At 39.1% G+C, this 21,262-nt stretch overlaps 2 protein-coding genes and 1 gene segment (V, D, J or C); 2 read left to right on the forward strand and 1 right to left on the reverse strand.

Moving 5' to 3' along the window:
• Positions 1-764: 764 nt before the first annotated feature.
• Positions 765-7,349, forward strand: LOC139554798 (tyrosine-protein phosphatase non-receptor type substrate 1-like). The segment is given in 5 exon segments: positions 765-861; positions 4,720-5,055; positions 5,286-5,588; positions 5,764-5,886; positions 6,718-7,349. Coding segments are annotated over 5 exon segments (855 nt in total).
• Positions 7,350-7,702: 353 nt separating this feature from the next.
• LOC139554797 (uncharacterized) lies at positions 7,703-18,251 on the reverse strand. Its single transcript, XM_071367953.1, has 8 exons — positions 15,680-18,251; positions 14,861-15,187; positions 14,210-14,566; positions 13,653-13,751; positions 12,737-12,767; positions 12,608-12,648; positions 12,128-12,171; positions 7,703-9,066 (listed from the first exon to the last, which is right to left on the reverse strand). Exons 1-8 carry the CDS (start codon positions 15,756-15,758, stop codon positions 9,001-9,003), a joined length of 1,044 nt encoding a protein of 347 aa, XP_071224054.1. The 5' UTR covers positions 15,759-18,251; the 3' UTR covers positions 7,703-9,000.
• A 2,414-nt stretch (positions 18,252-20,665) lies between these two features.
• The window catches only part of LOC139554796 (semaphorin-4A-like), a 54,682-nt gene continuing 54,085 nt past the window's right edge, over positions 20,666-21,262 (forward strand). Inside the window, exon 1 of the mRNA XM_071367950.1 lies at positions 20,666-20,685. The gene's annotated coding sequence lies outside the window, so the exon portion shown is untranslated. The remainder of the gene's footprint in view (positions 20,686-21,262) is intronic.

The raw sequence follows: 21,262 nt of genomic DNA on the forward strand, positions 1-21,262 counted from the left end.
TCAATTCCATTTAAATTAAATATGATTTTTTTTACTTAGGCAACCGGCACTGACTAGCGTTGAAACAATGGAGACCACTAACTACCTCTTCATTTTAAAAGGTGTGTTTGTATTGAGGTTGCTAACCAGAATGGTAGCATCAGTTGTCTTGCAGTCCATTTTTACTCAGTGGCATGGCCTCACAACCTTAATCAGGCCAAAGAAAAGACCACACATTGCACATTTAGGTAGGAGAGCATTTGTGTCTGTGTCCACTTTTGATTCAATTGTTGTTGACATGCCAAATAAATAAAGCCACTTTGAATTAGCTAAAGAAGAGTGTATAAACTGTAAAGATGTACCTTGTAAAGATATACTGATGTAAACAAACCATTTCTGCTTATAATTACTTGGACTGAAAAATGCCTTAGAATATAACATCCTCCTGAATCTGTCACGGGCTGCATCGAGAAACAGATTTCTACAAAACTACATAAATGTCTCTGTAATATCTTTCAGAAATTGTTTGGAAATTAAAAGCACACCTTCATTGTCATTCAGCGTTCTCTTTATTTCTAATTCAGTACCCCATTATCACCTGTCAATTAACGTACTAAAGGCTTATCTTTTGCTGAAATATTTTCTATCTGCAGCAATTATCTGAAATACTTTCATTAGGTATTGCCCATTGGTATGTGTTTGTGTGCGTGTCTGTGTGTGTGTGTGTGTGTGTGTGGGGGGGGGGGGGGGGGCTAAGCTATTCTTCCATCCTGTCAAATGTCTTTATTACTTAGCTGGAGGAGCGAGCAATTTCTCTCAACCCTCTGATGTTCGACATGTATACTCCGCTTCTGATTCTGTGCTACATGCACATTTTGAAAGGTAAGCTACATCTAATTATATTCACTAATTGTATTTAATTGATTCTACACAATTCAAGATGGATTTACATAAGTATTCAGACCCTTTACTCAGTACTTTGTTGAAGCACCTTTGGCACCGATTACAGCCACGAGTCTTTTTGGGTATGATGCTACAAGCTTGGCACACTTGTATTGGGGAGTTTCTCCCATTCTTCTCTGCAGATCCTCTCAAGCTCTGTCAGGTTGGATGGGGAGCGTCACTGCACAGCTATTTTCAGGTCTCGCCAGAGATGTTAGATAGGGTTTAAATCAAAACTTTGGCTGGTCCACTCAAGGACATTCAAAGACTTATCCATAAGCCACTCCTGCGTTGTCTTGGCTGTGTGCTTAAGGTCAGTGTCCTGTTGGAAGGTGAACCTTTGCCCCAGTCTGAGGTTCTGAGCACTCTGGAGCAGGTCAGCACTCCGTCTGACCTGATTGGTGGAGTGCTGCAGAGAAGCCACTACTCAGTATTCAGACCCTTTACTCAGGAATTTGTTGAAGCACTTTTGGAAGCAATTATAGCCACGAGTCTTCTTGGGTATGTGTAGGTCCTGGATTGCAGGAAGCTTGCAGGAAGCTTGGCCCCAGTGATGTACTGGGCCGTATAGTGGGCCGTACGCACTGGGCCGTGCGCACTACACTCTGTAGCGCCTTGTGGTCAGATGCCGAGCAGTTGCTCGATGCAACCAGTCAGGATGCTCTCGATGGTGCATAAGTATTCAGACCCTTTGCTATGAGACTCGAAATGGAGCTCAGGCGCATCCTGTTTCCAGTAATCATCATTGAGATGTTCCTACAACTTGATTGGAGTCCACCTGTAGTAAATTAAATTGATTGTACATTATTTGGAAAGGCACACACCTGTCTATATAAGGTCCCACAGTTGACAGTGCATGTCAGAGCAAAAACCAAGCCATGAGGTCGAAGGAATTGTCCGTAGTGCTCCAAGACAGGATTGTGTCGAGGCACAGATCTGGGGAAGGGTACCAAAAAATGTCTGCAGTATTGAAGGTCCCCAAGAAAACACAGTGTCCTCCATCATTCTTAAATGGAAGAAGTACAGGCAAAACAACAGTCTCAACGTCAACAGTGAAGAGGCGACTCCGGGATGCTGGCCTTCTAGGCAGAGCTGCAAAGAAAAAGCCATATCTCAGACTGGCCAATAAAAAGACAAGATTAAGATGGGCAAAAGAACACAGACACTGGACAGAGGAACTCTGCCTAGAAGGCCAGCATCCCAGAGTCGCCTCTTCACTGTTGACGTTGAGACTGGTGTTTTGCAGGTACTATTTAATGAAGCTGCCAGTTGAGGACTTGTGAGGCGTCTGTTTCTCAAAATAGACATTCTAATGTACTTGTCCTCTTGCTCAGTTGTGCACCGGGGCCTCCCACTCCTCTTTCTATTCTGGTCAGAGCCAGTTGCGCTGTTCCGTGAAGGGAGTAGTACACAGCGTTGTACGAGATCTTCAGTTTCTTGGCAATTTCTTGTATGGAATAGCCTTAATTTCCCAGAACAATAATAGACTGACGAGTTTCAGAAAAATGGCTTTGCTTCACGCCATTTTGTGCCTGTAATCTAACCCACAAATGCTGATGCTCCAGATACTCAACTGGTCTAAAGAAGGACAGTTTTATTGCTTCTTTAATCAGGACAACAGTTTTCAGCTGTGCTAACATAATTGCAAAAGAGTTCAATCAATTAGCCTTTTGAAATTATAAACTTATTAGCTAACACAACATGCCATTGGAACACAGCAGTGATGGTTGCTGATAATGGGCCTATGTACGCCTATGTAGATATTCCATAAAAAATATGCCGTTTCCAGCTACAATAGTCATTTACAACATTAACAATGTCTACACTGTATTTCTGATCAATTTGTTGTTATTTTAATGGACAAAAAATGTGCTTTTCTTTAAAAAACAAAGACATTTCCAAGTGACCCCAAACTTTGAATGGTAGTGTATATAATAGGCGGTGTCAGAGGAAAGCCCATAAAATTGTCAGGGACACCAGTCACCGAGGTCATAGACTGTTTTCTCTGCTACCGCACGGAAAGTGTTGCCGGAGTGCCACGTCTAGGACCAAAAGGCTCCTTAACAGCTTCTACCCCGATTCCATAAGACTGCTGAACAATTAATCAAATGGCTACCAGACTTTTACATTGACCCCCCCTCCCCTCCCTCCACCTCCATTTGTTTTGTACACTGCCGCTACTTGCTGTTTATTATCTATGCATAGTCACTTCACCCCTACCTACATGTACAAATGACCTCTAACCTGTACCCCCACACACTGACTCGGTACCGGTACCCCCTGTATATAGCCTCGTTATTGTTATGTTATTGTGTTACTTTTTATTATTTTTAATTTAACATTTTTTGGTAAATATTTTCTTAACTCGTCTTGAACTGCATTGTTGGTTAAGGGCTTGTAAGTAAGCATTTCACTGTAAGGTTGTATTCGGCGCATGTGACAAATAAAGTTTGATTTGATTCGTTTTTTGTTTGTTTTTTGCAAAAATGTCTGCAAACCTGTTTTTGCTTTCTCATTATTGGGTATTGTGTGTAGATTAATAAGGTAAAACATTATTTTATCAATTTTAGAATAAGGCTGTAACGTGACAAAATGTGGAAAAAGGGAAAGGGTCTAAATAATTTCCCAATGCATTGTTTATACAAAAGTATGTGGACATTCCTTCAAATTAGTGGCACCTTTGCTGACAGGTGTATAAAATCGAGCACACAGCCATGGTAATCTCCATAGACAAACATTGGCAGTAGAATGGCCTTACTGCAGAGCTCAGTGACTTTCAACATGGTTCCATCATAGGATGCCACCTTTCCAACAAGTCAGTTCATCAAGTTTTCTGCCCTGGTAGAGCTGTCCCAGTCAACTGTAAGTGCTGTTATTGTGAAGTGGAAACATTTAGGAGCAACAATGGCTCAACCGTGAAGTGGTTGGCCAGACAAGCTCACAGAATCTGACCGCCAAGTGCTGAAGCGCGTAGCGCCTAAAAATCGTCTGTCCTCAGTTGCAACACTCACAACCGAGTTCCAAACTGCCTCTGGAAGCAACGTCAGCACAAGAACTGTTTGTCGGGAGCATCATGAAATGGATTTCCATGGCCGATCACTATGCGCAATGCCAAGCGTAGACTGGAGTGGTGCAAAGCTGGCCACCATTGGACTCTGGAGCAGTAGAACCACGTTCTCTGGAGTGATGAATCACGCTTCACCATCTGGCAGTCCGACGGGCGAATCTGGGTTTGGCAGATGCCAGGAGAACGCTACCTGCCCCAATGTATAGTGCCAACTGTAAAGTTTGGTGGAGGAGGAATAATGGTCTGGGGCTGTTCATTCTAGATGATTTTGTGCTTCCAACTTTGTGTCAACAATTTGCTCTTTCAAAATGACAATGCCCCTGTGAATAAAGCGAGATCCATACAGAAATGGTTTGTCGAGATTGGTGTGGAAGAACTTGACTGGTTTGCACAGAGCTCTGACCTCAACACCATCGAACACCTTTGGAATGGCGTTCCACGCCAACTGCAAGCCAGGCCTAATCACCCAATATCAGTGCCTGACAACACTAATGCTCTTGTGGCTGAATGGTAGTAAATCCCTGCAGCAATGTTCCAACATCTAGTGGAAAGCCTTCCCAGAAGGCTGTTATAGCAGCAAAGGGGGGACCACTCCATATTAATGCCCAGGATTTTGGAATGAGATGTTCAACAAGCAGGTGTCCACATACTTTTGGTCATGTAGTGTATGACTTTAACCCCATATGAATCTATGCAAGGCATTTGGTTCAGTATCATGTTTCCATATTCAGGTGTAGGGTCCATCATGTCAGAGGACTCAACAGTGATCCAGTATCCACCTGTTGTTGAGGAGGTAGTTGGCGGCAACATCACCATGAACTGCATTCTGGAGGGGTTGACTTCTTACTGTTATACTGTCGCCTGGATAAGACTGCCCAAACAACCCGGGGCGCTGCGATTCCCCAAGAACACCGTTATCAACACCAGATCTGAGTATGAAATCTTCAAGCATATGTGCCCAGTGTCCATCTACAACGTAACTGTCACCGACTCTGGGATTTACTACTGTGCTGTCATATATGGCCAGCAGATCTACTTAGGCAACGGCACCACAGTGATTGTTAAAGGTTAGTATTATGGCATTTTAATTATCAAAACCTTCATAGACCTTTTTATTGTAACCTGATTTCGCATGATCTTGATGTGTTGTATCTCAAGCTTTAACTTGTGTTCTGTAAGAGTCACAGGAATGAGCTATGTCACTGATGCAGCATTTGTAATGAAGATCAAATCAGTTTCCAAATGATCTAACATCATTTTTATTTCCTTCCCCAATTTTTCCCTTTATTTCATGTAGATGAAACCAAAGCTCCTCCAACCATCGACATCCTGAAAGCGCCGAACAGCTACCATTCCTCTGTCTCTCTCCTGTGTTTGGTGTCAGGAGTGATCCCGTCTCAGGTCCACGTGTTCTGGCTCATAGACGGGAGAGAGGACAGTGGACTTACTGAGTCCACCTGGACAGACAACAGTAATTCAGCCACAGAGTTCACTAGGAACCAGATTCTGGTCCAAGCAGAGGAGTGGGACAGAGGAGCAGAATGCACGTGTGTGGTAGAGTTCAAAGGGCAGTATATCAACAAAACCGTGCAACACAATGGTAACTGCTCTTCCTCTTACTATCATTAGTTAGCACTACTGTAATAATATTGACCGTATGTTCATGTAGTAACATTAATTTGACAATAAATGCTGTGAATTTGAAGATATTGAAACTTGTTTTGTATTGAGCTGTACCATTCCCTTTGATGAGATGTTATTGTGTGTCCTGTCAGACTTCTCCACAATGTGTTACACCATAGTGAGTCTCTACAGGGTTCTGGGAATTGTGTCCGCTCTTCTTCTTCTCCTTACACTGACTGCACGGGTACAACTATCAGGCAAGAGCAACAATTCAGGTAAGAGGTATTTTTGTATGATAGTTAATTATATACTGAACAAAAATATAAACGTAACATGCAACAATTTTAACGATTTTACTGAGTTACAGTTCATATAAGGACATCAGTCAATTCATTAGGCCCTGATCTATGGATTTCACATGACTGGGCAGGGGCGCAACCATGGGTTGGCCTGGGGGGGCATAGGCCCACACACTTGGGAGCCAGTTCGAGCTAATCAGAATGAGTTCCTCAATTTTATCAGCTGTCTGGGTGGCTGGCCTAAGATGATCCTGCAGGTGAAGAAGCCGGATATGGAGGTCCTGGGCTGGCGTGGTTAAATGTTCATGGTCTGTGGTTATGAGGCCGGTTGGACATATTACACAATTCTCTAAAACGACATTGGAGGTGGCTTATGGTAGAGAAATGAACATTACATTATCTGGCAACAGCTCTGGTGGACATTCCTGGAGTCAGCATGCCAATGGCACACTCCTTCAAAACATGAGACATCAGTGGCATTGTGTTGTGTGACAAAACTGCACATTTTAGAATGCCCTTTTATTGATCCCAGCACAAGGTGCATATGCCACACCTGTCAGGTGGATGGATTATCCCGGCAAAGGATAAATGCTCACTAACAGGGATGTAAACAAATTTGTGCACAACATTTGAGAGAAATATGTTTTTTGTGCATATGGAACATTTCTGCTGTCTTTTATTTCAGCTCCTGTACATGTTGCATTTATATATTTGTTCAGTATAGTTACGTGTTGTTTGACATTTTTCTTTCTTTTTTACTTTTGACTAACTAAAAGTGCTAACTGTGTTCGTTTGTTTTTTCTTCAGGCAAGCGTAAGAAAAGCAACAGAAACCCCCCAAACTAAAGAAAAGGAGGGCTTTGGGATTCTGTCTTCATTGTGAAAACTGCAGGAAACCAACATTCAGAATTTGAGTGCTTTGAGTGAATCAGAGTGCTTCATACCAACTAGGGAGACGTTAAGTATGTAGTATATTTTCACTGGGTGTCAAAAGGCTATAGGATATTTTTGTGTGACTTCTTTTCAATTTTTTTCCTATTCACTTTGCTTTTGATTTTATTACATGAAAATGGTCAGATAAGGAATATGCATAAAAAATCTAATGTGTTAGAATAGCCTAATGCTTCCATAAAGTGATATCCTTTAAGTACTGTAGTGATGAAATGTTATTTTTTTCTCATCTTGTGTCACCATCTCAAAACATCCAGTAGATATCAGTGTTTACTCAAAATCTACAATCTACACTTCCTGTCACTTGTGCGTCCATTGTAGTGACACTGATTGAATGAGGAATGGCGCCGAAGGAGATGGCTGCCATTTTATAATCCCGTAACCAACTGTGCTATTGTGTATGCTTTTTTGAGCTATTTGTAACTTTTTTTTAAGTAAGCATACACCTGTTGTATTCGACGCATGTGACAAATAAAATTTGATTTGAGATAGGCTGGAGCTTTTTTAAACTATTCTAAAACATCAGGTAGGAAACTCCATTAACCAAGTTATCTGCATCAACATTAAAACAAACTAGCCATCATTTTTTTACAAAATTATTATTTCTGTGATGGGTCTACATTGCCCCATGCTGTATCATAGTGTAAAAGTGTTAAATTGTTTATTTTTATTTTTTACAGTTGACTAAAATCAGTGTAACTTTTTATTTAACAAAAATGACTACTGTACTTTGTATTGCGAGTATTAACATTTCATTACCTAAATGGTAATACTTTTGTTCAGTCTTGCCATTACTTACTTGATTTTACCATGACTTAATCCAAACACATCATTTTCATTATTTAGCCAGGGTGCTTTATTTTCCATTCAGGACTAAGCAGGAGCATAACTATTTTCCAACCCTTTAAAATAATGTTGTTGTGTAAAATGAACTGATACAATGACAACAGTACATTCCATCTATTGCCTGAGTTTCATTGATATCGTGAAAGCTGCTGAGGTTAGGTTAAGTGATAGCTGATAGCATATCACAAAAGTAAAAAGGTTCATCTCTCATAATGTGCTATTGGGTGAAAAAAGCCAGCAAATAGAATTTGCTAGTGGTTTGTTAAAAGCAAGGAACAGATTTGACCAAAGCTGTGTCTGTCCATAGGCATATCATACTGAGAATACCACACCTCGCAGAGAGAGCGAGAGACAGATTGTGTGTGTGTGCAGGAGAGCGTTAGGCAGCTAAAGTTTAAACTACTGTGGTATGTGGTCAGCTTCTGTTCTGAAGGCTGCAGTCCTGCACCTGTCACACTTTCTCATATGTTACACAATCTGCAGTCTGTGCAGGATCAAACAACTCACAGGTGTCAAAAACAGTGAGCCTTCTCATTTTGGTCAGAGAAACAAGCTGTACAGAGTTCGTCAAAGTGCGTTTCAGATTGAGAATTGGAATCTATTTTTTCTAGCATTCAAGCAAAGTTTTTAAACATGTGTTCAAAAACATAGGCAGTGTTGGCACCAACAGTTCCAGGAAAATTGTAAATTAGATAAGAGGTAATGAAAGAGGTAATAAAATGAAAACAAAGAAAAAACCAAGACATTCATTTACAAATAATCCCTGAGGGTGAGACAGGATAGCTAAGAACACTTATTTCCAATGTGGTCCTCTGTGTAGGACAAAACCAGGACAAGGTCAGAATCTGTCGTTCTGCCCCTGAACAACCCACTGTTCCTAGGCCGTCATTGAAAATAAGAATTTGTTCTTAACTGACTTGCCTAGTTAAATAAAGGTAAAAAATAAAATAAAATACACAGGAAAAATGGGCCTATAAGCAGCCAATTAGCCTACACCACGATAAATATATCATCAATACAAAATTCAAGACTATTTCAGTCATTTTCCTATGTAGGCTTGTACACGTTTTCCCACGGAAGGGCTCCAACCTGACCTTTGAAAACATTTTAGCACTGGGACAGATTAATGACTAATGGGAGGCTTTTCAACAGTTGAATTACAATATAAAAGAAAGAGCTCTGTGCCGCACTATTGGCTCTGGGCACTTAGCAATTGCGGACACTGGCTCTTGCTTTATACACAAATACATACATAATAATCTGAACACTCTTATGCAATTTCTTCTTCAAAATATTATTGGATAATTGTATTTGGGCGTCTCCCAAACTGGATGTGGTCCAAAGTCGCATACTGGACCTCCTGTGGAACGATCAACACCAGGGAGTTCATTATAGGAACATTGTTTCTCAGGGAATCAGAAATAGGTATAGCTGTTGCTGTTGCTTTAAATACAAAAATGCTTTAACACTTCATGTGGACTGAATTGTGGCAGCAATACTGCAAATGTATACCAGGGTCTGATTTGTGACTATTCACAGCATAGAAAGGATAGTCAGTCAATCTCAATCAATACATTCACATTGAAGATAACTGAGTAATAATCTAAAACAATCATTCTAGGGGTGAGAGTAGGTTTAGCCTCAATTCATTAGAGTTTGTATACAAATATAATCCATATAAAAATGCCAATCTGTATTTACACAAACCACAAGGTATATCGCCAATAAGTACTGTAATTACACTATACTTACCAAGTAATACGCCAGTATGAGACATGAGAAATTTTCAGAGCATTATGTTCAGATCTTAACACTACAGCCAGGCACCACACCCTAATAGGGTATCCCCCCTTAATCATATCACAATAAACTTTTACCAGTTGAATGTGGACACAAATAAGGCTTTCTGTTTTACATCTTTTCTGAAATATTGTATACATATATGCAAATTAAGTGGTAACTCATTAAATATGCACATATTTGCATATCACGCAAATACATTTTTCTGGACACTGGATAAAGTCAGCCTACATATTTTGGTTTCGTTTTGTTAGGACAATCCAGGACTGGACTTACACACAGCCGATTGTAGATGAAAGAAAGTATTTATCTTTCTATTTGTAAAATACTAAAGAAAGTGACATAAAATGCATTTTTGGTAAATTTTTTAGAAGAAAATGTCATCTAGAATTAACATTTGACAACATACTAACAATCCAGAGAATATTTCTAATGATAACACACACAATTTAGTGAATGCAGATGCTTCTGAGGATGAGAAAAATGAGTTGGCGGGTAGGAAGAGTCTGACTTTTGAGAAATGGTATTTAAAGACAAGGTCACTGAAATTTAGACTACCAATTTAGACCCAATCACCCTCTTGCCCAGTTTGCAATATTCTCTGTGAAATGGGCTTTGAAATTATGTGTGATTCAATGTAGTGAGCTTTGCAATTATGGATGTATATGTCCATTAAAAAATGCGGTAGTATGATAAATTAATGAAAAAATAAATTATCAACTTTTTGACATTTTTACTTTTTGAAAATACTACTATTAATGGACCAAAATCCAAAGAAATACAGTACAGTTGAAGCTGGAAGTTTACATACCAAATACATTTAAACTCAGTTTTTCACAATTCCTGACATTTAATCCTAGTAAAAACTCCCTGCCTTAGTTCAGTTAGGATCAATGTGAAATGTGAAATGTCAGAATAATAGCAGAGAGAATTATTTATTTCAGCTTTTATTTCTTTCAGCACATTCCCAGTGGGTCAGAAGTTTACATACACTCAATTAGTATTTGGTAGCATTGCCTTTAAATTGGGTCAAACGTTTTGGGTAGCCTTCCACAAGCTTCCCACAATAAGTTGGGTAAATTTTGGCCCATTCCTCCTGACAGAGCTGGTGTAACGGAGTCAGGTTTGTAGGCCTCCTTGCTTGCACACGCTTTTTCAGTTCTGCCCACACATTTTCTATAGGCTTGAGGTCAGGGCTTTGTGAAGGCCACTTTTGCCACAACTTTGGAAGTATGCTTGGGGTTATTGTTCATTTGGAAGACCCACTTGCGACCAAGCTTTAAATTCCTGACTGATGTCTTGAGATGTTGCTTCAATATATCCACACAATTTTGGTCCTCGTGATGCCATCTATTTTGTGAAGTGGTGCCTCCTGCAGCAAAGCACCCCCACAACATGATGCTGCCACCCCCGTGCTTCACGGTTGGGATGTGTTCTTCTGCTTGCAAGCCTCCCCCTTTTTCCTTCTAACATTACGATGGTCATTATGGCCAAACAGTTCTATTTTTGTTTCATCAGACCAGAGGACATTTCTCCAAAAAGTACGAACTTTGTCCCCATGTGCAGTTGCAAACCGGAGTCTGGCTTTTTTATAGCGGTTTTGGAGCAGTGGCTTCTTCCTTGCTGAGCGGCCTTTCAGGTTATGTCGATATAGGACTCGTTTTACTGTGGATATAGATACTTTTGTACCTGTTTCCTACAGCATCTTCACAAGGTCCTTTGCTGTTGTTCTGGGATTGATTTGCACTTTGCGTGGTCCCATGGTGTTTATACTTGCATACTATTGTTTGTACAGATCAAAGTGGTACCTTCAGGCGATTTGGAAATTTCCCCAAGGATGAACCAGACTTGTGGCGGTCTACAATTTTTTTCTGAGGTCTTGGCTGATTTCTTCTGATTTTCCCATGATGTCAAGCAAAGAGGCACTGAGTTTGAAGGTAGGCCTTGAAATACTTCCACAGGTACACCTCCAATTGACTCAAATTATGTCAATAAGCCTATCAGAAGCTTCTAAAGCCATGACATCATTTTCTGGAATTTTCCAAGCTGTTTAAAGGCACAGTTAACTTAGTGTATGTAAACTTCTGACCCACTGGAATTGTGATACAGTGAATTATAAGTGAAATAATCTGTCTGTAAACAATTGTTGGAAAAATGACTTGTGTCATGCACAAAGTAGATGTTCTAACTGACTTGCCAAAACTATGGTTTGTTAACAAGAAATTTCTGGAGTGGTTGAAAAACACCTGCCAAAACTATGGTTTGTAAACTTCCGACTTCAACTGTACATGCAAAAATGTAATTTTATCCTGTGGTGCCTGGCCTTACAGTGTTTTTTTCAATTTGGATACACTATGGGCCAGTTTCCCAGACACATATTAAGCCTACTTCCGGACTAAAAAACAATCTCCATAGAAAATGTTTTTAAGTCAAGGACTATTGGCTTAGTCGATGTCCAGGATTGGAAACTGGCCCCAAGAGTTAAGTTGGGCTGAAATGGTGATTTAAAAGTTCTACCTGAGAAAATCTGATAGCACGGCAATGGATTATAAAAGTATGCAACATAAAAAACATTTGGCACCTTCACCAAAAATTCTAAACCAAATACAATAGCTACTTACCGAGACGGATGATCTAACTGCCTTTCTTGCTTCTCCAAGTCTCCCTGCAAACGTTACAAGTCAGATCATGACAAACACCAATACAGCCATGACATCCCCGATAAACTAGTGTACTTCAAAACGTTTTGGAATCCTTCAATCAACCAACCTTGCATACTCCATCAAGAGATGCTGTGAGAACTAACGGTGTCTCAAAGTGCGCCAATGGCACCCCATTTACTTCTCTATGAAATATTTTGATCTCATCTCTCACACTCAAATGTAAAACAGAGTCCCCTAAAAAATGTCCCAACTCCTCATTCACAGCAGAAATTTGGGGAACAAAAAAAATGTAAGCTCATTTATTCAATCTATTTCAACTGAATAGTTAAAAAGATAGTGAAAACGCAAAAACATTTTCGCCCACTAAATACCACCAAGCTGATAAAAGCTGTTTTAAAATCCTTCTAATCCTAAATTAGAAATATTAGAACATTTTACCAGATTGATGCTGCCTGCTCTCTGTGCCTGTGCCTCTTTGTCTGAAATTGAAACAGAGTATTTCACATTAGCACTCCAGCGATCACTGACTTCTCAAATTAAATGTTAGATTAACAGTCAGACACAAACCTTGTATCCGCATCAGTAACCACAGGATGTCCTATAGGAAAAAGCAATAAAAACGCCACATTTAAAATCCAAGTTGAAGGATACATTATGAATCAATGATAATGTTCTTTGCCATTTGTTCAAATTCACTCTATGATCTGATCTCAAAAGCAGAGGGAGTAAACTGTACAACTAAGGAAGAACTACTAAAATTGCATATTTCCAAAATTCCTATTTCTGACATTGTTGTAGAGTGAATGAAGATACAGTAACTACGTCGTTTGTGACTTTGGCTCAGTTTCTCTGCTTTTAAGACTGAGTTCTTCTTTGTCAATGTTGAAATAATTGTCAGTCAGGAGGGGGTAGGTGTATTACAGCTGCAGTTCAGCTGTAGTCAAATCAAAACTGCAAAGGCAGAACTGTCTATATGCCGCAGACACTTGACATAACGATCTCTATAACCATCACAGAAAGCCCAAGGAACAAAGACAAGAATAATCTTTCTTAACTTTCCTGTGCAAGAGAAAATATACAGTAGATATCCTTTTGCATTCCATTTGCTCAGAAAAGGACATTATGGAATAGAATCGTCACCCCCACATTTGGTCACCTATTATATAGGTAGTAAAAACAGACCCTTTACCTATATCTTAGTTTGACGACTGAACTGGCCTACTTACACACCTAGCCATGACCATAGGCATCACGTCATACCCCTAATGTTTTTGAGGAGGCACTGATCATTTACATAATAAGCTACATCTTGTACATTTGTATCCTACAAATTGATTAAATTGATGGGGCATGTACCTTCCTCGGTTTCAATGGTTATAATGCCTCTGCTGAGGACAATGACATTCAGTACTTTGTCTTCCACAAGGTAATTTGGTATTTGTTTCATACAGTTTTGTCCAATTATTGATTAGTTGTAACTTACCACGGTACCGACACACAGCGACAGTGACAGCCACTATAATGGTGAGGAGAGCAGCTGCAGATATCCAATACAGCACCATTGTGCACATGCCAGTGGAATCTGTGGTGTAGGTCATAAATACATGTAAGAAAGAATACACAATGTACATTGTAAATGAGAAGTTGATAAGAGAACAACGTTTAAATCGGAAAAGGAAAATCATCACAAACTCTGTCACATTGGAAAAATATATAACTAAATACAAGTGATAACTGCTATTATTGAAATATAAATGATTAGGGTGGGGACACACTCTCACACAATATGATGTAATATAAAACATGTGTTTTACAGTGTATGTGTATTGCCCTTTATGTGAAACTATAATTGAGCCTTTCCTGTAGTATAATATGCTCATCCTCACCATCCTCAGATTTTCTCATATCTTTGTAAGAAAAGTTAATAGGCTACTATTGATTAGAAATGCTTCTGATTTAGGATGATGGATGGCTTTTTGCAGAGGAGACTGTTGAAATTAACAGAAAAAGTGAGTATTTGAGATACACTGATGCAATTACCATTGCGCTTTATCAGGGTTTTGTTGATAGAATTTCCCTCAAACTCCACCACACACGTACACTGAACCCCTCTGTCCCACTCCTCTGCCTGGACTAGAATCTGGTTCATAGTGAACTCTGTGGCTGAATCACTGTTGTCTGTCCAAATGGACGAAGTTAGTCCACTGCACTCTCTCCCGTCTATGAGCCAGAACACGTGGACCTGAGATGGGACCACTTTCAACACCAAACACAGCAGAGGTATGAAGGACTCTGCTGTGTTGTATAGAGTCGTCAACACAACAGACCCGTCACCGTCCGATGGAGAGAGGAGTTTGATGGCTGGGGGTTCAGTGATGTTCTGTGTTCTCTCTCTCTCTGGGGAAAAGATTGTCAGAATTGTAAACAATTAAATGACTTGTTAAAATGATCTACAGGTTGTTCAACATAGCCTACACTCTGAATGCACGATTCTTCATTTTCGACCATACAGGCAACCTCATTCAATATGTTCAAAGGGTACAGAAATTCTATGCTATATTTACAATTGGCTATTTAGATTTTTTGACCACAAGATTTATTTTTGTAAGTGTATATTTACATGTTTTAACACATCTGTGTATTTTTTTATCAGTCAACTTTGTGAATGAAAATACCAGACATTCAATTTACCTGTCACAACAACTCTAGAACCATTGCCCGTGTGGATCGTGTCGGATTGAACAGCTGAACAATAGTACATTCCTGAGTCGCTCACTGTTGCTTTGGTGATTGTAGCAGAACATAGTTTGTCCTGTTTCCCTTCTCCATCCTCAGAGTTGTTATCAATCTTTAAGTTTGCAATCTTAATCAGTGTTCCAGTCCTGGGGTCTACTTTCATCCAATTCACAGAGTAGCAGTAGGTGATAAGCTCAACCAAATAGCATTTCAAGGTCACTGTATCACCAGCCTTCACCATCACCCTCCCTGGCATCTGGGCGATAATGGATGTGTGTGTAGCTAAAAACAGAAATGGGAATAACAAGAATATAACATATACTTCAACTAATTCCTGTTAGCATGTTTGGTGAATTTTCATAACTTTGTTTTTCTGAATACCAAGCGTGGATGTCAAACAGAGAAAAAAAAGTTACTCTCTGTCCACATATAAAAAGATTTAGAAACTTTTATAGGCCTGCTTTGTCTAACCTAAGATGTGAATTATCTTGAAATTGCTAGATTATAAAATGAACTAGCCCGCATTACAGCCAGGATACAGATTCATTGACATGATCAACATTTATTCTCACACAAGTTTATTAAAAAGTTATAATTTACTAGAATACTGTGGTTAAGGGCTTATTTATTGCAATAAATGAATGTATTCATAGTGATGATGAAACATAGGCTAAACCCCTTACTACCATTATTAGTTTTCCTAAATAAATGTACCTTTCCTACATTTATTCTCGACACATTGACAAAGTGTGCAGAATAGAGAGTCATACTTGCCTTTCAAAACATAGCTCCAGCACAGCAGAAGTATCAGGAGCCCTGGCATTTTAGATTCACGGAATTTGAAGGGCATCATCTCTTTGAGTCCGTTCAGCCACCTTGACGAGATGAAGGTGTCTCGCACATAGCCCTGCTACGTCGCAGAAAGCGAGACTGACAACATCTCACCGGAAATGAACATATAAAGTGTCCTGCGTTATAACTCAAACTGTGAGCAAGGAAAGATAGGTAATATTCCAGCAAAGGCCTCTACAACAAAAAACTTAGAATAAATGCAAAATTGAGAAGATTGCACCGACTGAATGCAACGAAGATAAATTTAAGAATTTACTCACAAAAGAACTGACTATTTTCGACAATTACAGCTAGGCTATATTGGGATGAATGAATAAACATGATGACATCAAGGATGATTTGTTTTAATCAATTCACGTCCGTGATCTATAACCCCAGTTTGTACAAAAAGTAATAAAATATGTAATTTTGAACAAAAAAAGAATGTAAGAAGAATGTAACTCACTCTGTAAGAATATAGCCTATTAGGCTATTGGCCTGGTTCTCTGTAAAGTAGTAGGCCAATTAACTTTTCAGAATTCTACTTGAAATTGGCTTAATTCAATATTATTATTAGGCTACGTTAGCTATTTTATCATTATCATTATTATAATAATTGTTTATCTTACCGGTAATCATCGTTAGCCAATTAAACAATACATCACTAAAAACGTTAGGCCTGTATTCTATAGATATATTATTATAATTGTTAACATTGCCTAATTATCTGAACATAATATAATTCATAACGTCTGTTGAGATTCTGCCATGTGATGTGTGCCTTATCTCTATTTATGGCGCTGGATTCTACTAATGATGGATTCCAAGCCAAAGTCAATTTACATGTTGGTATAAACTTGCATTACTGGCTGTTTTAATTCCAGAAGGGAAAGTAGAACAAGTGGATAAGAGAAACATTAGATAGGCCTACATTCAAATACAGACGGTTCAGTGTTACATCATGCTTTTTTGGGTATTATATAACAAAACAACAATTGTGATGTTTAATTTGGGGGGGGAAAAATAATATAGGTATATTGCTAAAAACTATGACCATACAGATTGATATAAATGTATGTTCGTAAACTCCTGCCATTTATTCTAACGTTGCTCACCTTGATCTAACCTCAAAGGGCGCAAGCGATGTTGCAACCGAGCGAGGAAAAATAGCTTGAGGCGGCGCCTACACAAACTACCTATTTACCATTGGGGTTTCTAGACCACTAAGCTCATGGAAACTTTGAGATACTGCTGACATTGCTGAACAAGACAGTCTAAACATATTCCCGGAAATCGACAAAGAGGTTTGATGAAATGACAATAAAATGTTTTAGGCTAAAACATGTGAGATTATAGGTCTGAGTAAAGGGAGCATTTTGTCTTCGTGGTAAAGGCAAAGGCGGCCTGTTGATGGAGCTAAATCCGTTGATGTTGCATTCGTGCATAAAAATCCACTTTTCTGTCTTGGTTAAAAATATCAGCATTTCTAACACAATTATGAGTTAGAGGCTTTCAAGAGGTAATATTATGCATGAAGTCTTTGATGCAGTGTTTGACTGAATCTGATGCTGAACTGTGAACTCCATATGTTCCCATAACATTCACAGAGATGCTTCTTGTTGTTAGTAAATTTATTAAAATAAAACATATGGACTTACAATGATTGGGAGTGAACTTGTAGATACAATGCCCTCCTTAATGATTGGGACAGTAAAGTATTTTTTATTTTATTTTGGCTCTATACTTCAAAAGTTCATCCATATTGTGTGAACCATTTAGAAATTACAGCACTTTTTGTACATAAAAAGTATTTGGACACATTCACTTGTATTTGTATTAAAACAATTAAAAGTTAAGTATTTGCCCCATATTCATAGCACACGATGACTACATCGAGATTGTGACTACAAATCGTGAATAATGATGAGTGAGAAAGTTACAGATGCACAAATACCATAGGAGAAGGGTTAGCTAACATACTAAGGACCTGCAAAGTAGCTAAAATGTTGTAAGTAGTTGAAAAGTTGCTAACTAGCTCAAATGCTAAAGTTGTCCATGATGAGATTCGAATTCACAACCTTTGGGCTACTAGACATTCACGTTACTTTCGTTTTTGCGTTAAGCAACCATCCGTCTTAAGTAACCATACCAAACATAACATATTATACTAAATCAAGTTCTCGGATTTACGGATTTACGTACAAAATAATACGAAATGCTCTGGGACCAGGTTCCCCCTGTTATCGTAATGGTGAGAGGATATCATATCTTGGGGGTATGAAATTTGTTCATTGGTAACTTTCTCACTCATCATTATTCACGATTCATTCAGGATTATCCCTAATCAGTAGCATCCACATTAATGTAGAAGTGTTTAGAAACATATTCTTATTTATAATAAAAGTGACTCCAAAATGACACATAATATTATTTTCCATTTATTTGTAATGCGAACGAAATAATCTGAAACAAGTCCAAAACAAACAGCAAATGTATCCAAAAGAATTGTAGAGTCACAATCTTGATGTAGTCATTGCGTGTTATGAATATGGGACCAAATACTTAACTTTTTACAACTTTAATACACATTTGTCCCAACACTTTTTCGCCCATAAAATGTGGGGACTATGTACAGAAATTGCTGTAGTTTTTAAACGGTTGCAAGCGCCATGCTCTACCAACTAAACTATATGGGACAATTTAATGCAATAAAGACCCACAATGGCCACAAACAAGTGCGTTCGAACTCCAATGCGCGCACGCCCTCTTTTGGTAAACATTTATGCTATGCACGCAGGTTAGGCCACCATTTGCCTTGACTCTCGAGTCGCAGAGAGTCGGGAAGACACTGCCATGACTTAGCCTATCAAATACAAATTATAAACGTATAAATTAACAGCCTGGTACATGGTATTTACTTTTAGATTGTAATAATTGCTTGAGTTTGCAGACCTAGTGAATACTGTGTTATGGCAACATGCACCGTTTATTTATCCTGTCAGATAAGATGTAGGCTATAGACCAATATATGTAGGTGCTGTCAATACACTCACCTATCATTTTGTATATTTGGAAACTGTGCTAAGTCCTGCAGAGGCTTGAAACATTGCCATTCGCGCAAAGAGGTGTTCCAAGGTAGCTGCTAAGACTCAAATCTTAGGCTATTTTCCATTATTATCCATCTTACCAGCTCCTTTCCTTGCTGTGTTCATGACCTACCTATTGAGATATGGGAAGTAAAGCTGCAGGGTACATTGTTAAATACATTTTGGTATTGTCAACTACCAAGGTAAAATGTGTTTTATATTGGACATTCGCAGAGCAGTGCGTGGGTAAAATCACTTGGGACGCCAAGCCCTCCCCCAAAAAACATATTAAAGCCATTATGTGGTAATTATGTTGTTTGCTCCGTAACCTGTTCAATCATATGCCTTGCGGCCCTGATATATAGGCCTAAAGGCAGAGACAATAAGAAGACAGTGACACCTTTGTTTTATCACAAAATCGGATAGCAGCCTCTGACCAATGAAGTCCATTAAGCATATTAAATGTACAGTAACAGGCAGTTACATGACCTACAGCATGGTCAAGCAAGTTAATGTTTCCGTCATTTTCGGACCACTAAACGACTACTGATTTAGAACCACAGAGAGTTACCGCAAGTCGCAAAGAAAACAGGTGCTGCCTCCACTATTCCAACACCATTTCAACTTCAACATTTCAACATCATCAAATCACCTCTGCTTAGTCTAATACAGTCACAACTAAAAGATACCAATAACAATTTAGTACAATCAACGTAAGCTAAATAATCAGGCTGTCCATGGTTCTGATTTCTGTGTGCGTTCGTGCAAGTAGAAAAATGTGATGACTCACCCTACTTGTAGAGAAACACCAATGCCACCCTCTCTTTCGTGCTGACAAAACGGTCGATAACTCTGTCATACAGTACATGCTTTTATTTTTGTTGTTGTCTTAGGCTACCTGGCTAAAAGCTTGCTCGCTAGCCTAACTTCCATTCATGGGCAATGTTAGCAAGTTAACAGTAGCCTTCTATATCTAGCTACATATTGAACGTCCATCCTCCCAGGCCAGGGGCACAACAATATATGAATTAATGGTTGGATCAGAATCGCTGTTATAATCATTGTCCTGTATGGAGAATTAAGTAAAACCACAAGTCCAAATCCCTATCTCCATCCATGGCTAATTTAGGAAAGGGACAATTTTAGCTAGCTGGCTAGCTAGCCACTGGAGGACAACAACACAACGAGTTGCAACAATTTAAGTTGTTTCTGTCAATGAGGTATGCTCTCAATAGGAGTGCCACCAAATCCACACTGGCTTCCCTTGACACTTTTTTTTGGTGCGACTGGACCATTCACAGTTGAGCTCGCTAAGTTTAGCTCAACGCTGATTGGTTTCCCTTGCCTTTAACGCTATGGGAGGCAGCAATGTCATACTCGTTTTGGACCAGACAGCATCATAGACGGCCTACACCTACAGAGACAGAGGGGCGCTGTTTCGCTCGCTCGGATGCTTTCTCCTGTGAGATACATTCAGTCGCTTGCGAATTGAAGGAGAATTATAAAAACACAGAAACAAAAAATAAATTATTTCGTTTTTGGTCCACTTTTTCTTGGGGGGTTCTCAGCGTTGATACAGCGAGATATGTTTTAGCAGTTGTTAAACTGCCTCTAAATTGCCGCTGGCATAGGCATGCAACGCCCATCTGTCTATCAAATATAGCGTCTGAGGTGGCAAATTGGTTTAAATGACACGATGAAAAAAATGATGGTTTGTTATAGTAAGCGTTTCTCTTGTTCCTTCCTTAATGACCTTCCTTATACCGGCCCAACAAGAAGGCTGAGGGAAGAGCATTTTCGAATTTTCACCCGAGAATTGCCAGAAACCGTTCTGTGGAGGGTGCAAGATCAAGTAGTGACCAGGTAAAACGGATTGTTGATCTACATGTCTGCACATGTAATGAACTCTGAGGTGCAGGGTTGTAGTCAGATGTTGTGGGTTAATGGATCCTGTGCTGTGTAAGTTCAGTTTTGTTTCATATCCAGCATATATCAAACAAATGATTGGATAAAAAATGTAACTTTTTCCAGGTAATTTATTTACATGTTATAGGCTACAATCATCCAGGTATCATCAGGGTGGTTTTGACTGCAAGGTATGTGTGAAGAGCCTACCCAATGGTTTTAACTTGCATAGGCCAAAAGGATGTTTTACAAAAACCGTGTAGTTAATAGCTTAGGATATTAAATGTTTTTCTGTAATTTTATGGATATCATGTGGCCATCTTAGTTTCTGGTTTTGTTCAATTCAATTTGGCTAGGCCTAATTATTCCAAATTATAAACCTGGTGGTTTGAGCCCTGAATGCTGATGGGTGGTTCGAGCCCTGAATTGGCTGAAAGCTGTGGTATATCAGACCATATACCATGGGTATGACAAAAAAAGTTATATTTACTGGTCTAATTACGTTGATAACCAGTTAATAATAGCGATAAGGCAC

Source organism: Salvelinus alpinus, chromosome 26 (genome assembly GCF_045679555.1).
Source record: "Salvelinus alpinus chromosome 26, SLU_Salpinus.1, whole genome shotgun sequence".
In the NCBI taxonomy this organism is placed as follows: Eukaryota; Metazoa; Chordata; class Actinopteri; order Salmoniformes; family Salmonidae; genus Salvelinus; species Salvelinus alpinus.